Source organism: Pezoporus occidentalis, unplaced genomic scaffold (genome assembly GCF_034315485.1).
Source record: "Pezoporus occidentalis ecotype Australia unplaced genomic scaffold, CSIRO_AGI_Poc_V1 ctg11, whole genome shotgun sequence".
Taxonomy (NCBI): Eukaryota; Metazoa; Chordata; class Aves; order Psittaciformes; family Psittacidae; genus Pezoporus; species Pezoporus occidentalis.
The window spans coordinates 891,962-916,158 of NW_026912886.1; the positions used below are offsets into that span (position 1 = coordinate 891,962).

At 37.3% G+C, this 24,197-nt stretch overlaps 1 protein-coding gene across 4 annotated transcripts in view; it reads left to right on the forward strand.

Moving 5' to 3' along the window:
• The window catches only part of VPS13C (vacuolar protein sorting 13 homolog C), an 87,211-nt gene that overhangs the window by 43,608 nt on the left and 19,406 nt on the right, over window positions 1-24,197 (forward strand). For all 4 annotated transcript variants that reach the window (XR_009966226.1, XM_062626321.1, XM_062626329.1 and 1 more), the window contains 28 exons: window positions 529-694; window positions 1,534-1,650; window positions 2,166-2,269; window positions 2,685-2,852; window positions 3,277-3,581; window positions 3,964-4,108; window positions 5,202-5,358; window positions 6,019-6,149; window positions 6,802-6,971; window positions 7,650-7,888; window positions 9,607-9,836; window positions 9,983-10,075; window positions 10,621-10,986; window positions 12,134-12,223; window positions 12,625-12,780; window positions 13,604-13,868; window positions 14,140-14,297; window positions 14,825-14,946; window positions 15,186-15,480; window positions 16,806-17,195; window positions 17,401-17,505; window positions 18,234-18,398; window positions 18,756-18,884; window positions 20,543-20,676; window positions 21,027-21,153; window positions 22,091-22,326; window positions 22,607-22,757; window positions 23,810-23,950. Coding sequence is in view for 3 of the 4 variants with exons in the window: in XM_062626321.1 (XP_062482305.1) it covers window positions 529-694; window positions 1,534-1,650; window positions 2,166-2,269; window positions 2,685-2,852; window positions 3,277-3,581; window positions 3,964-4,108; window positions 5,202-5,358; window positions 6,019-6,149; window positions 6,802-6,971; window positions 7,650-7,888; window positions 9,607-9,836; window positions 9,983-10,075; window positions 10,621-10,986; window positions 12,134-12,223; window positions 12,625-12,780; window positions 13,604-13,868; window positions 14,140-14,297; window positions 14,825-14,946; window positions 15,186-15,480; window positions 16,806-17,195; window positions 17,401-17,505; window positions 18,234-18,398; window positions 18,756-18,884; window positions 20,543-20,676; window positions 21,027-21,153; window positions 22,091-22,326; window positions 22,607-22,757; window positions 23,810-23,950 (5,055 nt within the window). In the remaining variant the exon portion in view is untranslated. The remainder of the gene's footprint in view (window positions 1-528; window positions 695-1,533; window positions 1,651-2,165; window positions 2,270-2,684; window positions 2,853-3,276; window positions 3,582-3,963; window positions 4,109-5,201; window positions 5,359-6,018; window positions 6,150-6,801; window positions 6,972-7,649; window positions 7,889-9,606; window positions 9,837-9,982; window positions 10,076-10,620; window positions 10,987-12,133; window positions 12,224-12,624; window positions 12,781-13,603; window positions 13,869-14,139; window positions 14,298-14,824; window positions 14,947-15,185; window positions 15,481-16,805; window positions 17,196-17,400; window positions 17,506-18,233; window positions 18,399-18,755; window positions 18,885-20,542; window positions 20,677-21,026; window positions 21,154-22,090; window positions 22,327-22,606; window positions 22,758-23,809; window positions 23,951-24,197) is intronic.

A 24,197-nucleotide genomic window follows, 5' to 3' on the forward strand; every position in this document is an offset into this window, starting at 1 on the left:
CAGCCGTATGTGGAGTTTGAAGTGCCTGAGCAACTTCAGAGTTAAGAGAGTGACATCCTTAATGTTACCAGTAAAACCAGCATTTACCAAGAATTGCTTTGAGCCAGAAGTCAGGTAGCGGATATTCGGTTTCACGAAGTAGTACTGGATGGAGTAGTTGCTACTCACATAATTTCTATTCTGATTGCAGAGTTTGAGTCTTGTTTTATTCTGTCATACATACTAAAATATCCCTACCTGTGGTTGGTTCTGGAGGTGTCAACCAAAGTGCTCAATAGTCCACAATGAAATGCAGCAGAACTAAGCTTACCGAAAAAGCGTAACCACACAAAGCATCCATTTTCAGATTGACACAGTTCCTCTATAGTTGTATTAAGCTCCTGTTCCATAGCTCCCTCATCTGTTCTGGAGCTTGTGTCCTGTTAACTTGGAGGAAATAGAAGCTTAATTCTGTGACAATAAAGCTGAGTTTTTATGCAATAGACTGCTACTAAATAACAGTGTCACTCTGTCTTGCCCTCATTTTAGGTCATCTTTTCATGTTTGGATATAGTACTCCACACAGAGGCTTTGCTTTCCATCATGAGTTTTCTCACGTTCAGTATTCCATCAGGTGGTCTTCCCAGTACTGATAAAGTATCATACCACAAGCCTCAAATAAAAGAACAAGTAAAAGGAAGTACAGTTAAACCAGGTAATGTGGCATTAGAAAGGCCATGCTTTTGTTGCTTAACAGCATCTCACCTTTGGTTTCAGAATACCGGTTTGGGTGGTTGCAGTACATTTTGGTGAGAAAATAATCTTGTAAAAAAAAAAAAAAAAAATGGCACCGGATATTTTTTTCCATTGCTTAATTTTACAGATTCTCCTTACTCAATATAACTTCCCTAGGTAGCGGTGTGACTTTATTAAAGAAGTTGAATAAATGATATTACAATGACCAGTACTAGAGCCTTTCCAAAGCCTCAGTGTCACAACCATGTTGCTTTCCAATTGAAAAAGGCTCAAAAGGGGGATTCTATAGCTGAAAATAAACATTCTTAAGCCTAGGGGAAGAAAAGAGAAGTTCTGAACTCAAGGCTGTTGTGCTTCTTTTAACGATTGGTACTGTAACCTTGAAATAGTGTGAAGTTTTTGTATGGAATCTACTTCAGAATGTTTTCTCAGCTTCTGTGTGATTGATTCTTGTGTTTGTAGCGTTGTTTGGGAAATTCAGGGAGCATTCCTCATGTGCAATAGTGTTTGAAATAATGAAATGCCCACTGTATTCTGCATACTGTTGCATGAAAACTAGATATAAAAAAGGAGCAAAAAACATCATCTTGATTGCTCTTTGCCTGGGTTAGTTGTTGACTGTTGTTGTGCCAGAAGAAAACTGTGTTAATAGAAGAATTGTTTCATGTCTTAACTAAAAATTAGAGTAATTTTTAAGGAATAACTCCAGGTTGCTTTTGGAATAGTTGATGTATGTACAAAACAAATAATCTAACATTCTTCTGAAGTTCTTACATGACTCTTGTGTTTCCTGTCCAGTGTCTGGTAATGCAGCCCATGATGATATCTGTGAACTAAAACTCACTGCAAAGCTAAATGCATTCAGTATTACAGTGTGTGATCAGACCTGTAGCCTTGCAGACATTAGAATACAAGGTAAGGGTATCAGTTTATTTGGCTGTAGCAAAAGTTATATTGTTCCCCTCCATTCTTTCACTTCTGAAAGGTTAGCATGAGTGCATCATAGATGTGTTTAGTATATGTTTGAATGTATTTTCATTGTATGATATGATTGCAATTAAATATTTTAATAAACAAAAATCCTACAAGGGAAGAAAATATTTGACATGGAAAAAGAAGACAATTTCTAAGTGGAGTAAACTCAAAAGAAATGAAGGCACTATGTAATAAATAAAACAAGCTTCCATTTTTCACTAGCTAGATACTAGATACTGTTGGGAATTTTTACTTTACTCTTAGAGTCAATTTATGCTGGCAAATTTATCATGTGTAGTAAGGTTAGCGTTGGTTGTTACATGGTAGAATGCTGATTTCTAAGCTGTTTTTGTTCTTCATAGTCAGTAATAAATAATGCTTCTATTTTAAAAAGCTGGTGACTTTAAAAATGCACTTCAACAAATTATTATCTTCTTCCTTTTGTCTCAAATCAGGAATGGATGCATCTGTAGTAATGAAACCTAAAAAGATTAAGGTGTTTTCCAGACTTGAGGACATTGTAATTACAAACGTTGATCCAAAAACAGTCCATAAAAAGGTGATGTGATGTGCGGACTTTAAACAAAATTAGCTGGTTCTTTGTTTAATGACAGCTCTGTAGTTGGTTTGTGGTGTTGTATAATATTAAGTGCAATGTAATGTACAAAATGTTAAGCAAAGTTTCACTGGTAATTTCCTTTATCTCAGGGTAGCAAAACATGTTTCCGTTCTTCTTTCTAATCATGTTTGCATTCATGTGTTTAATTGTGTAGCATGGGTTAAATATAAAATGGGCTACACATAACTAAGTGCAAAGAGACAAACCTTTTGTACCTAACCTATGTATGTTCAAGTATTGCTCATAAGTTGCAATTAATCTTTATGTAGAGATATTTCTTGTTTGATAACCTAAGCAGTAATTCTATCACAGATTACTGTCTGCCGGTATTAACTACACACACTTAATCTTCTAGGCTGTCTCCATAATGGGAGATGAAGTGTTTAGATTTCACGTATCACTTTACCCAGATGCTACTGCTGGGGAAGCCTACAGTGATATGTCAAGGGTGGATGGTAAAATGTCTCTGAAAGTGGGCTGCATCCAAGTAATTTACCTACATAAATTCTTTATGTCTCTCTTGGTAAGTCATTAGTTTCAGTTCTTTTCTTGACATTAGAAGTTTATTAAGAAAATAAAATGCAGTCAACTCTTTGTAACCTGAGCTCTATACAAGCTTATAAGAATTATTTTGCTGAAGAGGTGTCACTTAAGTTGCACTGCTTTATGCAAGAATGACAAATAAGGAAAAGGATGACAAAACAAATACAGAACTAAAGTTGATAGCTTTAATAATATCTTAAAACCTAAATAAGCAAGCAGTGTCTTAGCTTGTGCATGATTTTAACTTTTTTCTGGTTTGAAACTCATCTGGTTGAATGGGAAGTTCATATTTCTGCCAGAGCTATATTGCTTCTCTTAAGTTTATGTTTTGCCTGGGTCTTGCCTTTTATGCAGGGCTCATTTGCTCTCATAGAACTCTTACTTTTTTCACTACCTACCAACAGGACTTCCTAAACAATTTCCAAACGGCACAAGAAGCCCTGACGGCAGTCACTGTCCAGGCGGCAGAAATGGCTGCTTCCAGCATGAAAGACTTTGCTAAAAAGAGCTTCCGCCTCTTAATGGATGTCAACCTGAAAGCTCCAGTTATAGTTGTTCCCGAATCCTCAACTTCATCTAATGCTTTGGTAGCTGATCTTGGCTTAATCAGAGTTCAGAATGAATTCAAGCTGGTGTCTTCAGATGAATCTTCGCTTCCTCCAGTCATTGACAACATGGACGTGCAGCTAACTCATTTGAAATTATCAAGGTATACACAGGCTTTTCTTCTGAGTAGAAAAGTGTTCATATGGAAAACAGGCTCATGTTTGATGTGCAGAATTGTTCTATTATTTAAAGATGGTAGGTGATAAAAACATATTAAACCCAAACACCTATCTTGCTCACCCCACAGCTAAGTTTAGGAGTGCTTTTAGACAGGGGCATATGTCCGCAGTGTCTAAAGTTTCATGGGAAGAAAGGAATAATAGGGCAGTAATTGAGTTCATCTTAAGTGCATACCTGCACGTAAGTGCATGTAAGTGCACATTATTATTATGAAATTAAGTATACCCATAATCCTGCTAGATCAGTATATTTGGGATTCTGTAGCTACTAAACGTTTCCTCTGCTGCTTCTGCTGTCTTTTGTAGGTGCATTATATCCACAGAGTCTCAACCAGATTCTGAAATTCTGCGTCCTGTGAGTTTGACTTTACTGGTCCAGAGAAATTTAGCAGCAACTTGGTATCATGAAGCACCAACAATTGGTATTAAAGGAGACTTGAAGCCAATGCAGGTAATGCCATGGCAAAGCAGAGATGCATCAGAAGTTACATGTTTTCTCAGAATAGTATTTAGCCTAGTGAAGGAGCTTGTGAACTAGTTGCAATTTGTAATTATTACAGTGTTAAAAGACTTCCAGCTTGACTGTCTAATTTCTAGATCTGTTGGAGTTTTGATACTGTATGATGAATATTTTTGGTGTAGCAGCAAGTATTTCATACAAACGGAGTAAAACCTATTGTAATTTTTCTGAGGGTCTGTTGGAGCTATCCTTTGACTCAACAGTCAGTAAATTCCTTGTGGCTATCCGTTGAGTCAGCATTTAAAATCCAGATTTCAAATTTTAAATTGTTTCATCTGTAATGTTCAAGTTATTTGAGTGTTTAGATTTATTAGAAATGTGAAGGGTAGGTGTGGAACTTTGATATACAACAGGTAAAAATTAGGGTTGATATGTTTGCAGAGGGAGGGTTTTACTTTTTCTCTACATTAACCATATGGAATAAGTGGGTAAAAGTGGACTGGGGGGGAGCTTTTACTTGTTCATGAGTCCTAATTCATTGCTGTATCTGTGTTGTGGCCAAATGTGGCACTGTGAAAATGTAGAAAAAATATTTGAATGCTGTAATATGGGTTTAGTGACTGCATCTTGTGACTTGATACTGCTTATTTTTTTTCACACTCGTTGTAATTGGATTCAGATCCATTAACTCTTTAAAAGCCTACTGAATGACAGTTTCTTTAGCATATACAATGTAAATCTTGACATTAATGTTATCTGGCAATGTTTCTGGATTGCTTAATTGTTAAGAAGTGCTTATGATTCTCAGTTACTCGTCTTTTTAGCAGGCAAAAAGCTTTTGCAAGACTGGTAAGTGTTTCTCATGTGGAGTGTTAGTGCTTGTTGTAACTCCTGTTCATAACAAGTAACAAATGGTATTTTAGGAAAAAAGGGCAAATCATTTAGGGTTTTTTGGCCAGGATCGTTTTGACTAGACAGCTTGTGTATGGTGGAAGCAGCATGTTGCTTCTTCTCAACATTTGTGTACTGTGTTGGAAAGAAATAATGTCACTAAAGATGAAATTGTGGGTTAATCACTTTACAGATTGCGCTTAGTGAAGAAGATCTAACTGTTGTCATGAAAATTTTACTTGAAAACCTTGGAGGAGCTTCCTCCCAGCCAAATACTGTGCAAGAAAACATCGAAGATACACAGATACTTAAGAAAGGGAAAGTTCCAAATGAATCAGATTTCTATGAAGGTATGTTCGTACCTTTTGTAGTGTGCTTTTTGTGATTCATCTTTTTTAATATGATAATTCTTCAGTATAGCAATGACTCTTGTAAGTTGCATGTGGTTTGAAAAAGAAAGCCAAACCAATTACGTTTATGCACAGTTATAACAATTGAGGATGTTATTAGTATTCAAATAGTGTGTTAATGTAAGCACTGTATATCTCTTGATGAATTACTGTTAACACTTTGTAAAAATCTTTTTGTGTCCAAAACTTAACATTCTCATTGTAAAAAAACTACTGTTCAACCAACAATTGTTTTACTATAGTATGAGAAAAAACTGGAAGAGTAGTGCAAACTCCTTGTTCATTAAAGTAAATCAAGAACTGCAGTAAATTAATGACAGTTTTCTTTCAAGGTTCTTAAGCCACTCCATGGTGAGTAACTTTACATGCATTGAATAGAACAAAGTGATGTTGAGTAAATGAAAGTGTGGCATGTTCTGAGTAGTCTCACAGGTTTGGGGCTTTTCCTCCTTTTGTGACTTTCTGATCTTAATTGAAAAAGAAACAAAACAACAACAAAGCCCAAATGAAGAAAAAGCCACAAACAAGGAAAACCACCAAAAAACCACCTCAGACTTGCTGTTCTAATGAAATGTAAAACTGTTTTCTTTTCACTGACAGGTCCTTTTCTTGCATCTGGAGAAAAAAGTGTTTCTGCAGTTCAGTCTTCTGTGGAATGTTGCACAACACTTACATTTGACTTTAATTTTGAGTCACTTTCAGTAACTCTCTACAACAGTGATACGAATCAGGTTTGTGACAAAGCTTCTATCATATAAGTGGGGTGGGGAAGTTTGGCTTCTTCCGTGGATGGAACTCAGGATAGTAAACCAGAGTTTTGTTGGTTGTGTTGGCTTTGGAATGCCTGCTTTATGGAGCTTATGCAGTTTATCCTGGAATTTTGAGGTTTTATGGAAGAAAACGTCCTTAATTTGAAGGATGTAAGTGCATTTCTAAAAATCCCACTGAATAAAGGCAAGAAACCAACCTAAACCAACCTAGAAAAACCAGTCAGCATTTGATTTGGTCATTCCACCTATCAAAAAAAAAAAAAGATCCAAGGTATACATGGCCCAGGCTTCTCTTCTGCATATCTCTGACTGTGAGCAGTAGTGAGAATCTTTCCTGTGCTGAAAAGAGTAGAGAAAGATATGCAATGTTGTCTTATTTTTATGACTTCATATCCTTTGTCCTGGTGGAAAGGTGCTTGCTTTTTGAGTCTTGGTACTACAGGCCAACTTGTATTTTCTGTTTTCTTACTGAGGTACTTTAATTTATAAGAATGGAGGGCTGAAGACACCAACAAATTTAATCAGATCCTTAAATTCATGTGGCTAGCAGCAAGGGAAGCATGGTTTTTACTTTGTACTGTAATAACTAGTCCTACTGTTTCTCATTATGTAGAAGTCTCTGCTTTCACTGCATAGTGACAAATTACGCCTTGGTGAACTTCGACTGCATCTCATGGCATCATCAGGGAAGATGTTTTCAGATGGGTCAATGGATATTAATGTTAAACTCAAGGCATGTACCCTGGATGATCTCAGAGAAGGAATTCAGAATGTGACTGCAAGGTAAGTTTGAGTGCACACAAAATGAAAACGCTTCATGCGTTTGTTAGGAAGACTTTCCTTGTTCTGTCATTTGCTTCACATGGGATGGATGAAACTTCAGTTTAGACTGTTTAGTGGAATAGGGCTGTCAGTTGTTGAATGTCATACTGTGCACTAAAGCAGTGAATGTAGCAATGAAGAAAAACATTGGGGATAAAATGAATATATGAATGTTGTCATTTTAATAACATTGAGGAAGTTTCTTCTTTTATACATTGAAATCAGATTATCCAGAATAAAGAAATGTCTGGGAGGATTGAATCACAGGATGGGTTTGGTTGGATAGGGACCTTAAAGATGATCTAGTTCTGACCCCCTGGGTGGAAATACTGCAGTAAACTGTGTAGAACAGCTGAGTAGAGAGCAACCAGCCTCAGCTAGAGATATCTATGCACTGAAACTTCAGTCTGATTGGTACATGCCACATATGTAGGTTAAAAGTTGTAGCACACAGATTTTAAATTGAAATTACTGTGGAACTGTATACCATCTTATTTCTGGAGGAAACATAGATTGCTTATTGTGCTTCTTATTTACAAATGGCATGGGGAGAAAAAAAGTTGTACTACTTACACATCCTTGTTTTTCTAGATCTGTGTTCTGGTGTTTGAAATATTTCTTATTAAACTTGTTTTCTAGAATGATAGACAAGAAAGATGACATAAGTGACACATCTATGATAGATATAAACTACAAGCAGGATAAAAATGGAACTGAAGTCATTGCTGTCCTTGACAAGCTGTACATATGTGCCAGTATGGAGTTTTTGTTGACAGTAGCAGATTTTTTCATTAACTCAATGCCAGCATCCTCAACTGAAAGATCTGCACAGTTGCAATTAAAGCATGTTGCTCCTGGGAAATCCAAGCCAGAAACAGGTCCGTAAAACTTACTTTCACCTCCCACTGCAACTCCCTTCCTTTACAAACTTCATCCTTGAAAATAAATCATCCTTAAGTATTTAAGATGCAAACTTGCTGTCAGACTTAAGAATTTTATTCTTCACAATGTGAAAATTGGCCACTTATACCATTGTTTTAAGCAGTAGTAGTTGTAAGACTGTTTAGTAGAGTTGTGCTCTTCAGCCGAGCTAAATATATAAAAATTACTCACGCTAAATAGGATTTATTTCATTCCTTTGCAATGTAGTATTGCAAAGGAAGCATCTTTAGGATAATAAGTGCCATGTACAGAGTAGTTAAGGATTTAAAAAGAGCAACTTACTCTTGGAACTAGCCAACTGTGTTATTGGCTTTGCTTTTCCTTTAGTGCACCAAGCTTCAAATTGGCACCTGTTCCATTGAATAGATGTGATAAACTGATATTGCCAACAAGTGTTAGATGTGTGTAACCCTTACAGTGGGTCCTAGTGTGCAGGAAGGTCACACACTACCATAATGTGGTGGTGGAAAAGATGGATGGGGTAAAAAAACCTGGTGTGAGTAGTGGTCCTGCACTTCGTCTTTCTCTAATTACAAACAGTGATGCCTCTGCAGCTTCCTGTCCTTCCTGTCCTTCCTGTCTCAACCCTTCGTGCCCCATGCTGGGTGCTGAAAAGAACTGTTGTGGTTTAAGTGCAGTCAGTAACCCACACAGCCCATTCACTCACTTCCCACCCTTTCTCCCCCCATCTCTGCTCCCGGAGGGACGGGGAGGAGAATCAAAAGAATGTAACTCCCACGGGTTGAGATAAGAACAGTCCAGTAACTATGGTATAACACAAACCCCCTACTGCTGCCACCAATAATAATGATGATAAGGGAAATAACAAGGGGAGAGAATACAATACCACCTGTTGATACCCAGCCCGACTGAGCAGTGAGCTAGCCCTTCTGGGTAACTCTCAGTTACATCCTGGGCATGACGTGCTGTGGTATGGAATGCCTCTTTGGCTAGTTTGGGTCAGGTGTCCTGTCTCTGCTTCCTCCCGGCTTCCCCTCCTCCCTGGCAGAGCATGAGGCTGAGAAGGTCCTTGGTCAGACTAAACATTTGAGCAGTAACTAAAAACATTGGTGTTATCAGTGCTGTTCCCAGGCTAAAGTGAAAAACACAGCACTGCATCAGCTACTAAGGAGAAAAAATGACTGCTACTGCTGAACCCAGGACACTGAGAACCAAAGTGACTTGAATCCATCACTAGGTTAGAGTGTCTTGCTTTTAACTTAGATAAATATGTTAAGATTCTCCCCTTCTGTTTGGAGACTGAGTGTTCAGACAAGAAATTGCATATTGCTGATTTGGTTTCAATTAGTAAATCTTCACTCTGAAGAAGTTAGTTACTTTAGGAATTGAGCCACAAGATAACTATTTCTAACTTGGATTTGTAGTGCCAGTGCTTAGGTTGACTACAGTATATAGAGCTAATACTGTTTTTTTAAAGAGCTTCTTCAAAACAAAACTTGTGACCAGTTTGCTGCTCATTTCTGAACACCGTGTCCTATTCCGTTTCAGCAATGTATTCCTGTAAAAATTGAGACACTATTTGTTAAATCTGTACCTCTAAATTATGTAGCAATTTTTTGTTCATGGTTCAGGTATTATGTGCATGATAATGCTTTCAAACATCTTATATTCAATGGATTTTTTTACTTCACAGAAATATCTACACGGCCAAATATGACAGTAAAAGCTGTGATCCTAGATCCAGAAATTGTATTTGTTGCTAATTTGACCAATGCTGATGCCCCTGCCTTAAAAGTTTCCTTCCAATGTGATTTTTCTCTGACATCTGGAAAGCTTGCACAAAGGATGACTGCTCAAGTGAAGGGCTTCAAAGTGTTGGCCTGTGCTTTTCTCAAACCAAAACAAGACAATAGTGTTACTACGGTAAGAAATAATGTTGTTTTTCTGAAATGGGATATCTTATGGAAGCAGCATCCCTTTGTTCTATTATGGGAATAAAAAGTACAAGAACATTAGGAAAGCTTAGATTCCAGGAGTTATATTAATAATCAAATTAATTTTTCACTCAGGTGTTACGACCATGTTCTTTGGTCATGGAAAATATGATGCATGCCTCAGGGATGCAAACTGTGGTAGTAACAATAGAAGAACTTACTGTAAAGGTAAGATGATTGAAGCTGTCTTTGGAGGAATGGGTGTTTCTCAAGCTGTAGCTTGGTTGTTGGTTTGGTTTTTTTTAACTTTTTATATATTGCTATTTAAAATTTCCATTTTCCCTATGAGTTGAATGCCAGAAATAGCCATTTATCCTTTTTAATGCTGCTCTGGGTTAGAAAACAATCATTACATATTCCTTGTTCTGACAAGTTCTTGTCAAAAAAAGGACTAATCTAAAATCTTCAGATACTGGGCTTCCTGCTACCAGTTTCTTTCAAATTTATAAAACAGTCCTTTCCCACTGCTGCCTCCACCACTGCTTTTCTCTTCAGAGAGACTTGTAAGCAGAAGTATGCACAAAAGTACATATACAGTTAAGGCTGTTAACATGATTTGCATGATTAAGTTGCATCTTTTATAAGGGCCTTTAATGCTGCCTATCTTACCTGTATAAAGAACCTGAGAGATATTTGCAGTGTCCATTGATGGTATCTTTTGTATCAGTTTTAAAATGTTTTAAGCTGTAAGGGATTTTTTTTCTTTGTTCAAGATCTCACCAATAATTCTGAACACTGTAATGACCATTATGGCTGCCATAAAGCCCAAGCCAACAGAGGAGGATTCTAGAGGAGTGACTGAAGTTCCTGAGAACCTGTGGCAAGTGAAGCCTATAGACGAGTGCAATGCTTGGTTTCTTGGTGTTGATATAGCCACGGAAGCAACAGAAACTTTTACAGACCGTGAACATATTTTGAAACAGGAGAAATTTGACATTGTAGTGAAATCTGTTCAGATTACCTTGGAATGTGGTTTGGGTCATCGTACTGTCCCTTTATTGTTAGTCGAATCTGTGTTTTCAGGTGTCATTAAAAACTGGTCCTCAATGATGGCAGTCACTGCTGATATGTCACTGGAGGTATGTAGAATCAACTTGTTAGCAGTTTAAAACACTTCTGCATGTTTCATAGCATTCAACTAACTGTTCAGTACACTTTCTATGTGCTAAATTGATAGCAAGTTTAAATTGTAATGCTCTTCAGAGTTTCTTAGTAGTCAGGCAAGAGTGACTATGCATAATGCGGTTTTAGAGAATCTTTGCAATCAGTGGCAGATTTTAATGGCAATTGCTACTGTGGGATAGCCTAGTCTTCCCTTTCTATCTATTGTATTTGCATGTTCACTTCTTGCTGTAAGAACAACGAACTTGGCTTAGTTGACTATTCCCATTTATCTCTTATTGACCACTCTTTTGTTTCTGTAGCATTGTGTGTATCGGTAAGATAGAATTTACACTCTATTCTCAAAATCGCAGCTTCAATTGTAATCACACCTTACTTGTTTTGCCAGCTGTTGAAACTCTTTTCCCTAAGATATGGTAATTTGAAGATGATATAAATCTTTTACAGAGGCAGCATGTTAAAATTTCATACATCCAGATTTGCAGCTGCTCTGTGTAATAGAGTAACTAGATCTTGTATTTTGTCAGTTTATGGAATGTGCCTCATACTCCATTTTATACTGAATATACCAGTAGCCTTCTTTTGCTGCTAGATGTGCCTGTCATAACAAGCTGTGGAAAGTGTATGCCTAATCACATACAACTGGGGGAAGTCACTGCTTCCAGAAGCAGGTATAGGCTATGAGTGAGATGAATTATTCCAGTGGACCAGGTTCTGGCTAAAGGTTTCTCAGACTAATGGTTGTTTCATAGTACAATAAACTACTTGCAGTGCTGAGATTTCTGATCGCAACGTCATTCTCTCAAACAGTGTAGGAAAGGTTAGAGACTTGATTGTGTTAATTGGAGGTGTTACCATGCTGTCTGGTTGCCTTAAGCAAGCCAGGTTCTCAGTTCTTCAAAAATGATGTCACTTATGCAATATGTATCATACATTACATATTTGTGTATTAATTTTTGAAGCTATTAAAAGTTAATACTAGACCTCCAAAATGTGAAATGAGCATGGATTGTTTTCTTAGCACTATATTTTTTTATACTGTTAGTGGAAAGAACTCCATTCTTTATTTTTGTTTGTCTTATTTAATTTTGTTTCTTTCTTTAGATACATTATTACAATGAAACCTATGCAGTGTGGGAGCCGCTGATTGAACAAATTGAAGGGGGAAAGAAGCAATGGAGTTTAAAGCTGGAAGTATGTAAACAGACTTGAAACTTTGTGAAGAAGCTGTAACAGACAGCTCTTCTTAAAAAAGTTTATGTGACACAACATGAACCTCTTGATTGCTGTTGCTTTGAGAGCCAGGCTGTTTTACATTATCAAATATCAGTCTTTAGACATCTTAAGGTTTTTCGGAAGGAAGTTAATGCATGGGCAAAATGTAGTGTGTTACCACATGTACAGAGAGGAAAGCAAGTGGTGTACGATTTCTGTTTGTGTAAGGTGGTAGGGATGCTCATGGGAAAGTAGCTTTTCTTTTGTTTGGTGAAATTGTCAAGTGTAGGTCTATTTTTTTCTTTTTTTTTTTTTTTTTGTTTTAACAGAGGAAAAGTAACGTATGTGTTCATAATTGCCTAATGCAATTTTTGTTGTAGATGAAGACTAACCCTGTCCAAGAGAGGAGTTTGATGCCTGGAGATGACTTCATTGTTCTTCCTGAGCCACAAACTGCAGTTAACATATCTTCGAAGGATACAATGAATATAACAATATCCAAATGTTGTCTTGCTGTGTTCAGTAATTTAGCCAAGGTAGTCCCAGCAGGCAGAAGGTGTCAAATTACGTGGTTCTGTAGGAAGCTTTTTTTCACTCTGATTAGTCCTTTATGGGTAACAAGAAGGTGATGCTAGCTTTTGAAAGACGTTTCTGTGTTAGAAGTTTACTTCCCTTCCATCTTTTCTCCTTAATAGAATACTAAGAAAAGTATTCATTTTGGTATTTGCCTTCAAATAATAGAAATAGAATGTTTAGTGTGTTAAATACATTTTTTTCCTATTTTTCTTGTGATATGTGTGTGCTTATGAATGTCCTATGCTCCTCTTCTTCCCCCTTTTTTTAAGGGGAGGGGAAAAGTTTTGGTTACTAAAGCAGGATATTTTTACTGAATGTGAGTAATCGCTATTCAGTTCTTCATTCTAAATGAGTAACACTTCTCTAAGTTGGTACTTGCTTACTGGCAGTCAGTTTCCATGGCTTCTGTGTAATCAAACAGATGTTTGTAAGCATAAGTTGTGGTTGAATATGAAGTATGTATGTGTTGAAGGTACTTGGGACTTACGTGTTCCAGATCTGATTTTTCTCTTCATACTCAACAACTTAAAGCAAATTCCGTATGAGGAGTGTGAATGCTCATCGTAGCATCAACATGTGTTGCTAATCACAGAACAGTAATGATATTTTTGGGAAGTAAACTTTACTTCCCTGAAATACTGCTATACAAAGCATAGGTATTAATATATGTGTTATTTTTTTTTCTTTAAAATGGTGGTTCCTGGGAATGGTCGTTAAAAGCCTTTGTATATACGTTGATGCAGCTATTTGTGTACGACACCTTATATATTTTGTTAATTACAGGCATTTTCAGAAGGGACGGCATCCACGTTTGACTATTCCTTTAAAGACACAGCACCTTTTGTAGTGAAAAATGCCCTCGGTGTTGCTCTCAAAGTGCTTCCTAGCTCAAGTATACGGATAATTGGTTCAGCTGAAAAAGAAACTATGAATGATATCGAAATTGGTCAGTACATGGAACTGGAATACTCTGGTTTTGAAGTGCCCCAACAAGGAAAGTTGTCTGCATTGCACCGACAAGAAAGCTCCGTCTTCTCCTTGACTTTAGGTATTATGCTAGGGAACACCATGTGTTTTGACATGTTAAGAATGGGAGGATGGGGGAGTCAATATGCTTAAATTCCATGTGATCAGAATTCAGAAGTACTGCAGATGTGCAGAAGTAGTGCTCAAATCCCATTTCAAGATACTTTTGCCAGAAAGTGCTTTGATCTTGGTTGTTGCCGAGTTTAGAGAAGATGAAGTTTGTTCAACTGGAAAATGGTGATGTGATGTGTTTTGCCTAATTCATAAGACTTTTGTATATTTTTATGGATTAGGACTTCACGGATATAAAGAAGGGGTAAACATTCCCATAGCCAAACCAGGTCGACGACTGTACAACGTCAGAAACCTTGTTAATCATTCAGACTCAATCATTGTACAGATAGATGCTACGGAAGGAAATAAGGTTATTACTGTACGATCTCCTCTTCAGGTAAAAAAAACAACCAAAGAAACCAAAAAGCTGAAATCAGTGCTTCTCTCTCAGAGCAACTTTGCTTTTCCTCCTTAATGCATTTTCTTTTTTGAGATCAAAAAGTTACCTAAAGGCAAATTATTAAGAAGAGATTGATTCTGTTTATTACAAGATTTTTTTATCTATATTCTGTTTGTTGTGTGTCTTCCTGATAAATGAAAAATTTGGTTTTTACTTTAAAATTTTGGCTTTGCAATATCCTCAACATTGAGGTTGGAATATGTGGTACTTATGTGACTTGACCTTTTAAGCATGTCTTCAATTACAATTAAGTTCAGTTCATTTAACTTTAAAGTAGCAGTTTTCTCATGTACTTGCATATCATTCTTCAGAATTGTATTTCTTACTGAGATGCACAGAAGTCTGTTTCCAACAGAGTTTGTTTAAATCTACCAATGTTTTTTCTTCCTTGTTGTTACTCATACTTTTGCCTTTAGAAATTTGCACCATAGAAATGTAATGAGAATTATGCTTTTTGATCCTAGATTAAGAACCATTTCTCCATCCCATTTATGATCTATAAATTGGCTAGAGACTCCAAGTCACTGGAGCCAATTGGCATATCCAAGCCAGAAGAGGAATTTCATGTTCCTTTACATTCATACAGGTATATTTTTTCTGTTCTGGAGGGCTAAGCTTTGTGAGACTGCACAAATACAGCATGTGGAAGCTTACATTTGCACTTGGAACTCTTCTGGACTAGGCTAAAAAAAAACCAAAATGCTACCTTTACTAGGCAATGAGTGTGCTGCAAAAGCCTTTCTGAAAGGGTCTTAAAATGAATGAAGTTAGTTGTCAATGCAAAGCTATTGTGTACTATTACTCATTCTGTGATTCTTCCCATAGGTGTCATTTATACATTCGACCAGCAGGAATGTTAGAGGGTCAGTTTAAAGAGTCCACGACTTACATTGCCTGGAGGGAAGAGCTGCATAGGAGCAATGAAGTAAAGTGCTTGTTACAGTGCCCAGCCACCGAGACAAACTTCTTGCCTCTAATCATCAGCTCAACTGCTGTACCTGATGAACTAAACTTCATTTCAACTTACGGAGAGGAGTGGGATCCTGCCTACATTATCCACCTTCACCCTACACTGACTGTGAGGAATCTGTTACCTTACTCCTTGAGATATTTACTTGAGGTAAGTTATTTCATGGTTTTATTTGTAAATCCTTTATTTGATTTTAAGTAAGGCTATATCTACTTACAAGTGGAGGTGAATGTAGTGTGGAAGATACTGAATGTTGGGTTTTGTATTTTCTATTGTAAATGAGTCAGCTGGTGGATTGATTCTGGGAGTTTTGGGGATTAGTTCTTTTCAATTTGTGTGTACCTGGCCAGTACTGTTTTGCTTCTTAAATGTGACTTCTGTACTGGATTGGTCTTTCTCCTTTACGTTTTCCTGAGATCCTGTTTGTGGTTTGCAAGATATCTTTGGTTTCACAGGTTGAGGCATAAGAAAAACCTTATGCTTTTCTTCTCTTTACAAAACACAACTTCTCTCTGTTCTGGTACTGGTTCTTTACTAAGGACTATTGTAAGGTCTCCCTTGCACAAATGGGAACATTTCTTTGTGGTATGCTACACAGACTATTTTTCCTTCTCTTCCAGTATTTCCAGTATCTAGTTTTTTTTTTTAAGACAGCTGAGTGATTTTAGCAAACAGAAAAGGTGTGAGGATTTAGAACTATCATCCTGTTTTTTCCTGTGGTGTCCTACTCCTGTAGCTGGCTGTGGCATTTATTTATATCTTTCTTTCACTTCTCTTCAAAATCCCAATGGCACTGTTTCCAGTTTTCGTACCTTCACTGTGTACTGGAGCACTCAGAGTCACAGAATGGATAACAGAGTGCCAGTGCCTTGGCTGAGGAGCCAGAAATAGAGTAAAATCTCTGTGAAGTCACTGTACCCATAGATGAGTATGTGCTTATTGTCTTCACGTCCCTTACCATTCAAAACAGTAAAATACACTGTTTCTCAGTAAAAATTAGGAAAGCTGTTGTTGTTAGATGCTACTGCCTGATGAAAGCTGGGCTATCAAACAATATGGCACAGCTGCCAACTTTCTGCCTTGGGTGTTACTTAATGTGAAACGTCTTGGCTGTACATCTGCAGAACTGTCCAATTCCCTGTTGTAGCCAGTATTGTAAGTATATAAATAAGAACTCATTGCCAAAATCCACTGGAAATCATGGAGGAGAATGGGAAGAACAGAGACAAGGGAGTGGAACTAGTTTGCCTTCCTGAAATCCAGAATTAAGCAGTCTTTACTGTACTGCAGAAAAAGTGCAATTGATCTCTAATTTTTCTTAGGATCAGGCTTAATGAAAGTGACTGGAAACGGGGACGTGTGTTACCAAGGTATCCAAAACATGCATCCTGCAAGAAAAGAATAAAATGCTGTTTTTTGAATACCTGAATTTCATAGATTAAAAACTTCATCTGCCTCTTTTAATTTGGCTACAGGGGACAGCAGAAGCTCGTGAATTGATGGAAGGGAGTGCTGCAGATGTTTTTCATTCCAGAATTGATGGAGAAATAATGGAGCTTGTGTTGATGAAATATCAAGGCCAAGACTGGAATGGGCATCTAAAAATCCGCAGTGGGATGCCTGAATTTTTTTCTGTGTGTTTCACATCCCATTCTGCAACAGTGATGACTGTGGATATTTACATACACACAAGGAGAATTGGAAGCCGCATGATCTTGTCTGTGTTCAGTCCTTACTGGATAATCAACAAGACTTCCCGTGTTCTCCAGTATCGAGCTGAGGACACTCACGTGAAGCATCCAGCAGACTACAGAGATATTGTTTTGTTCTCCTTTAAAAAGAAAAATATTTTCAGTAAAAATAAGGTTTGCTTATTTTAGGTGTTGGTTGTGGTGGTGGTGGTGGTGGTGTAAAATCCTGCTCTGAGGGGGGAAACACACATTTGGTTTAAGGGGGTTTTAAGGTAGTATTTAAATCTGTAGACTTTTATTTGGCTGCTGCTTTCTTCTTCTTTGTGAATTAAAATTAATTTATTGAAGTACTTTCCATGTTGTTCTTTTTTGTGTGTAGATCCAGTTATGTATTTCAACTAGCACGTGGTCCAGTAGCTTTTCCCTTGATACTGTAGGAAGCTATGGATGTGTCAGGTGTCCAGCTAATAACATGGACTATCTGGTAAGATACTTTTCTGTTTTGTGGAGCTCTCGTGGGGTTCTTTTGGCTTGTCTTCTTTTTTTCCTTAAGGCCTCTGTTTCACTACTTGCAGTGCTTTTAAATCATGATGGTATTTAACATCTACGGTAATAAGTTTTATGCCCCAGCCAGTCAGGTCTGCATGATGTGACAAGTAGTTTCTCCAACAGATGTTCCAGTGTAATTCCTAAGCATGTGGTTTATACCCTAAATGTATAGTATTAGACAGAGGAGAACTCAGGTAGTGGATGTGAGAGTTCATATCCAAAATTCCAGGTTATTTGCAAGTGTTTAGGTCTTCACTCAGCAGCCTTGTTTAAGACCGCATTTCCACAGTTAAGCACAATAAAGGATCTGCTTTATAATATTATGCAGATATGTGGGGTGTTGTGTTTCTGTATACTCTATAACTGATCTCTCATGGTATGATCATTTGAGGATATCTTGATTTACTGTAGAGGCATTCCTGTTGGATTCTCCCTAAAAATGCTACAGCTAGAAAATGCTACAGCTAAAGCTCTGACACTGCGTTAACTGTGTTGCATAGTTTGCTCATTTTACTGCATGTTGTTTGGCTCTTCTGTTGCAGGCGTTCAGAACAGGAGTGTTGTATGTTAGTCTGTACTTACAGGAAATGTTGGCTTTTCTTGTTTTTCATCCCGGCTTTTCTCTTAAGCTTGTTGATTGCTCAGTTTGTCCTTGTTCAACAGGTGGGGGTTAGCATCAAGATGAGTACTTTTAACCTTACCAGGATAGTTACCTTCACTCCATTCTACACAATAGCAAACAAATCTTCACTGGAACTAGAAGTTGGAGAAATTGGTCCTAATGGCTCTTTTCCAACTAATAAATGGAATTATATCTCAGCTTCAGAGGTAATGTTTCTGGTTTTTTTTCCTTTGGAAGTTATTGTAGACAAATGACTGGTCTCTAGCTGTCACTTAAGGAAAAAGCAGCTCTTTTACAGAAGCTCTATCACTTCTGATGGCAGGATATGGATACATCACATCTCAGAATAAATTAAATAGCACAGGTTGCATTTGTTAGTAAATTCATCAAGTCTTTCATTTTAGATAATTTACTAAAGGTAGATTAGCTGTTAATCAGTAGGTACTGGGGTAAGAACTAATGCATTTGAAATAGGTTTAGTCCCACAAGACTTTGGTTTACTGCTGGCTTATTATATTGAACATATATGAACTATGAAGTTGTGCATGTTTCTTGTTTTACAGTGTCTTCCATTTTGGCCTGAAAACTCATCTGGTGAACTTTGTGTACGAGTAGTTGGCTATGAAAGCACATCCAGACCATTCTTGTTTAAAGCCCAGGATAATGGTACTCTGCTGAGGCTGGAAGAATTGGTGAGACTGGCTTTCTGGGGTCTGGTTTTAATACTTCATTTTAGCTCTGTGATATTGAACTTAGGAAAGCTTGACTCACCAGGGTGATCAAGATTGCAGCCTTGTTCCTTAAGCTGTTGGTGCAGTGCACTTCAGTTCTGTTGCATAAAAAATGTTGGAATCAATGTTGTTAATGTTTTCATAGCTGTGGGAAGTACTCATTTTGTTTTGACAAGCTTATAGGAAGCTGAACAGCTCTATTGCTATTGAACTAAAAATGGAATACTCCACCTCTAATGTGTTCTTTTGCTTAGGGCATTTCTTAGATGCCTTCAGTTGGTGTAAAGATCCTAAAATAGAATGTATTTTTTGATTTCTTGATAAGCTAATACATGGAGACACAGTTCATGGCTAAAATAATTTATGATTCAATTTTAACAATTTCAAAATTTACCCTAGCCTAACATTAAGAAGCATGTATATAAATGTAGAATGATCAGGCAAGTGTTTGGAGATGGTGCTTATCATAACTAGCTGAAATACAGGTGACTGTGAGGATAGTTGAGCTCTCCACATTTGCTGAAACAGTTAAGAAAAATGTTTTTGGAACAAGATGTCATCAGTGATTTGCTGTTCTGTTGCTTACTGCACTTCATTAGAACAGGGGGGAGAGGGGGGGTGTTCTTCACTGTTTTACGATAGTGTTCAAGTGTTTAGTGTTCAAGGCCAGGCTGGATGGGGCCATGAGCAGCCTGATCTCATGGAGCTAGATGAGCTTTTTAAAGGTCCCTTCCAACCCAAACCATTCTGTGACTGTAATAGCAAATAGCTCAGCTTTACAGGAGAATCCTTTCTAGTCCTGTATGTAGTGAGGTTTTACTACTACTGTGTAGAGTGCTAAACATAATTTCTCAAATCCCTCTGATGTGAGCTGGACAATCTGTAAAATCATCTTGTTCAAAAGTAGGTGTGTCCCCTTCCACCTCTTCTCCAGATCTTACCAACAAAAATGTCAATTTATCTTGCTTATACAAGCATTTGATAGAGACATCTGAAGAGAGTATTCAAAAGCAAAAGCATGAGGTGCCTCCTTTGTATAAGCAAATGAGAAAAATTGTGCTATATGTATCTTGGAAATATCTTGCAAATATATTGGAAGAAAGCAGAATCTTGAAAGCCATTAGAAGATACTCAAGAATGATTTGTTGAGGGTTTTAATCAACAGAACTTTTCTGCTCAGTGATTAGTTATTGTTATGTCTATCGTACCTTTAAAGACTTTAACATGTTTGTCTAGAGTAGTCCTTCAGATTTTTAAGGAGCATGCAGGAAACTGCAGGTTTTAAATAGAATGTCAAGTTTTGTAACAGAAACTGAAAGGTGTATTTGCCTCTACTTGGTACTGAATTTAGGCAAATAAAGTAAGTAAAAATGATACAATCTGAATATAACTTTTCAATGAGGCTAAATCAGTAAATATTATGTGGATGTTCCCGATGTCTGTCTTAAGACAGTGCCCAATGTATTTGAGCTTACTGTTACTGGATAATGTAGAGTACATTTCCTTGTTTGATTTGTAAAAGGGCACTGTAAGACTGATTTAAAAATAAGTTTAGTCTGTTCCATCTTCAGTTTATGTCTAGAACAAATACTGAACTTTCTTTCTAACTTTATCTCCAGAATGGGGGCTTGCTGGTAGATGTGAATGTTTCTGAGCATTCTACTCTTATAAGCTTCTCAGATTACCATGAGGGAGCTGCTCCAGCTCTTATTGTTAACCATACTTCATGGGACTCTCTCAGATACAAACAGAGGTATGTGAAAGAAACAATTCACCTTTGGTTGTTTAACCGGGGGGGCATCCTTTGTGAAGCAAGTAGTTCTCTACCATTATCGTACCTTGAAAAATAGAGAAAGCCCTTTTCTTTATTGTGTTATTTTAGAGAATAGTTTTATTCACTTTTAAGAAGTCTCATAGTTTTGCAGAGAATAAAGGGGGAGTAGAGATCATAGTTCACTTGCTTGGAGTGGGTGCCCTCGGCTCTTCATGCCTCACCCCAGAAGGCTGGGGAGGGGTAGAGTGCTGTGATCTCCTTGCACCACTTCAGTCAGTGGTCTTAACCAAGGAATGCTGTCATTTTACTCATTTTCTTTGAACTTGCAGTGGATTACAAGAGGAAATGGAATTGAAACCAAAGCAAGTATGCCTGTTTGCATGGACAGATCCGACTAAAACAAGAAAACTGATTTGGGGTTACTCCCAAAATTTTGGTGAACATGACCTGCTTAAGGTAATTTTCAGAAGGGGAGAAGTAAATGCTGAACCAATCTAGGACTATAACAAGGTTAAAATTAGCTGGGAGAAAGCTTCTTGAGTAACTTTGAGTCTCACTTGTCCTGTGAGAGACTTCTGAACCTATTCTCAATTAGCTAGATTTTAGATGTTTAGATTAATGTAATTGGAGGATAGGACACAAACTGCAAACTGCATTTTCTCCATGGTTTTCTTGTATATGAAAGAAGAAGGATAAAGTGTTTGAGCTGTGGATGTATCTAAGTAGTAAAGAGGATGAGTAATTCACCAGTTGCCTAGCAGTGCTACATTTGGCTAAAGAATTTCCCTGAAGACGGAGAAAAACCCTGCTGTTTGTGACTCTCTGTTCTTATGGGGAATGCTTGCATGGAGTTGCTTACTAAGAGCTATTTTGGTGTTTCTGACTGGTGCAGTATTAAAATGAAAAATTAATGAAGTGGGGGTAAAAAACAGTGATCTAGAAAGAAAATGAGTGGGGGAAAGAGGGAAACTATACCTAGGAGCAGAAGTAAATCTGGGGTAAGACTGGGCACAAGTATTTGGTTAAAGAATGGAGAAGCAAGTATTGATGGAGAAAGATATTTTTCTTTTTCTCACTTAACTGGCCAGTAGACTAAATAAAGTCCTGTGTGTCTGTCTCTAAATAGCTGCCCTCTGGCCCCTTTTACCAAACTCTGAATTCAGAGGTGGCTTGCTTTTTCTGTTGACTAGGCACAGAGTTAAGAAAACTGAGAATATTGGTGGTTAAAAGTAGGGACAGGAAAGCAAGTTTGTATTTTAGTTAGACTGGGAATGGGTTTGGTTTCTCACAGCTGAACTTCTTGGAGTTCAATACTTCATGAATTTACTCCTGTGATATATTTATATATATATATACCTACTTCTTTTTTTTTTTTTTTCCCCTCCCAATACAGGATGAATGTGGCCAATTCCCTTACAATGCAAATACTCAAGTACACTGGGTGTCCTTCCTGGATGGACGCCAACGAGTGCTACTTTTCACAGATGATGTTGCATTAGTTTCTAAAGCACGACAAGCAGAGGAGCTGGAGCAACCTGATCAAGAAATAAACTTGTCGATCCATAGTCTTGGACTTTCTCTTGTTAACAATGAAAATAAAAAAGAAATCTCCTATATAGGAATTACTAGGTACTGCACATGGGGCCTAACTATTCCTTTGAATAATCAAAATTTGACAGCATATTGTAATGTTAGCAGTACATTTGAGTTGAAGGCGATATCTTTCAAATTAAATTAAATGGATCCTTTCTATGTAAAATAAAGTTCTGTGTTTATTCCTGTTGTGCAGTTTGAATAGACAGGATTTAACTGCCTTCTTTCTTAGAGTCTATTAAAAAAATGGTGAACAATAGTTTTGCATAGGAAAGGTTTCACTACTTTTAAACTATTAACATTATTTGTCTTGCAGTTCTGGTGTTGTTTGGGAACAGAAACAGAAGCAAAAGTGGAAACCATTTAATCAAAAGCAAATAAATCTGTTGGAACAAGCCTATCAGAAGTATCTTTGTAAGACTGCTTCCCAAGCTCCGAGTTGGCATAAACTAGACAGCAATGTTGAGGTATGTTCTGAGGTTTCAGAGTTAGAATGATTGCAGAATATGTGTAACTGTTAAAACAGACTTCTGTGCTGCTAAGTAAGGATAGATGCTGCTTTAAAAGAAACGTGAAAAAGAGCAAGTTCTTTTTTGGAATAGTTTCACATTGTACACAGGAGAATATTTTGGCATGGAGGCAGTGCAGAGGCAGTATTGAGGTGTTTTGGAGAATTGTATTGTGAAGAAAGAATCTCAAGGAGTTTTGCTTTTGTGTGGTAGAAAAGATTTCTTGATGTGTGCCCATTAGTAATGAACCTGTGTTCTCAGGGATGTAACTTAAATTCTTGCAGAATCTTGGCTTTAGCTTCTTAGTAAGCTGCAGTTCCCATGGCTTGGTATGATGAAGGGGCCTATAGTGCTCAAAGACTCTGGAAATTAATTACTTAGCTGAAATTTTTCAGGTATTAATTATACCTGCCTGTATTCCATGCATAAATGTAACATGGTCAAATGGCTAAGTAAAATACAGGCATTTCACAGTACCATAATCAGCCTTGTTTTCAATATCATCCTTTCATTTGAAAAACATAGGTACCCCAGTTATATGAATACTGAAGTTTTGTATATTGCAGTAGTGCATTTGAACTATGTCGTATCAAAACTTTGTATATATAAGTCATTACATTTGACTCAGAATAAATGAGAGGTTTTTCCTTTTGCTTCTCAGCAATCAAACCTCAGGATCAGGGTAAAAGCATCAGTTGGGAAAGTACTCAGCTGCATGTAAATATCTAATTATTATGCCAGTGTAATGTGTAGCTCATAAAGAGATAGTCGCTAAGATGACACAGAGGTTCCTGCTTGGGGCATGTGAAGTTGTAGTATAATGTGCTTATTGGAGTAACTTGTGGTTTTTGTTCCTTTCCATGAAGATAATTGGATTGAGTAATTCCGTAGCTGTGTGATCATGAAATAAGGAAAACCGCAGGTTTTATTTGCTAGCCTGCTCATTAGTAGCATGACATATTTTTATTTCTTTTATTAAGCTGCGTCAGCTCTCCCTTCTTATATTTTAGGTGAATTTTAGCAAGGTTCCAATGGAAATGCGTCTCCCAGTCAGATGCAGCATCCGACGCAACTTCTTGCCAGGAATTAAGGTTGAATTCAAGCAGTCGCCTCACCAAAGAAGCTTACGGGCACAATTGTATTGGCTCCAGGTACCGCATCTTCTATCATGTTCTCTAAAATAAACAGACACTTTTAAGGCTTTTGGTTTCTATGAAGAAGTACCTCTAAACTGTACCTATGTGTGCTCTGCTCACTGCATCAGAATAGCAGAGGAGCTAGAAATTTATGAAGTACTGCAGAACTGCCATCCCAGGATTTTGTGAGTGCTATGGGAAAGACAAATACACAAAACTGGGTAGATATAAAGCAGGGTGCTATGATGAAAGTTTATTTCAA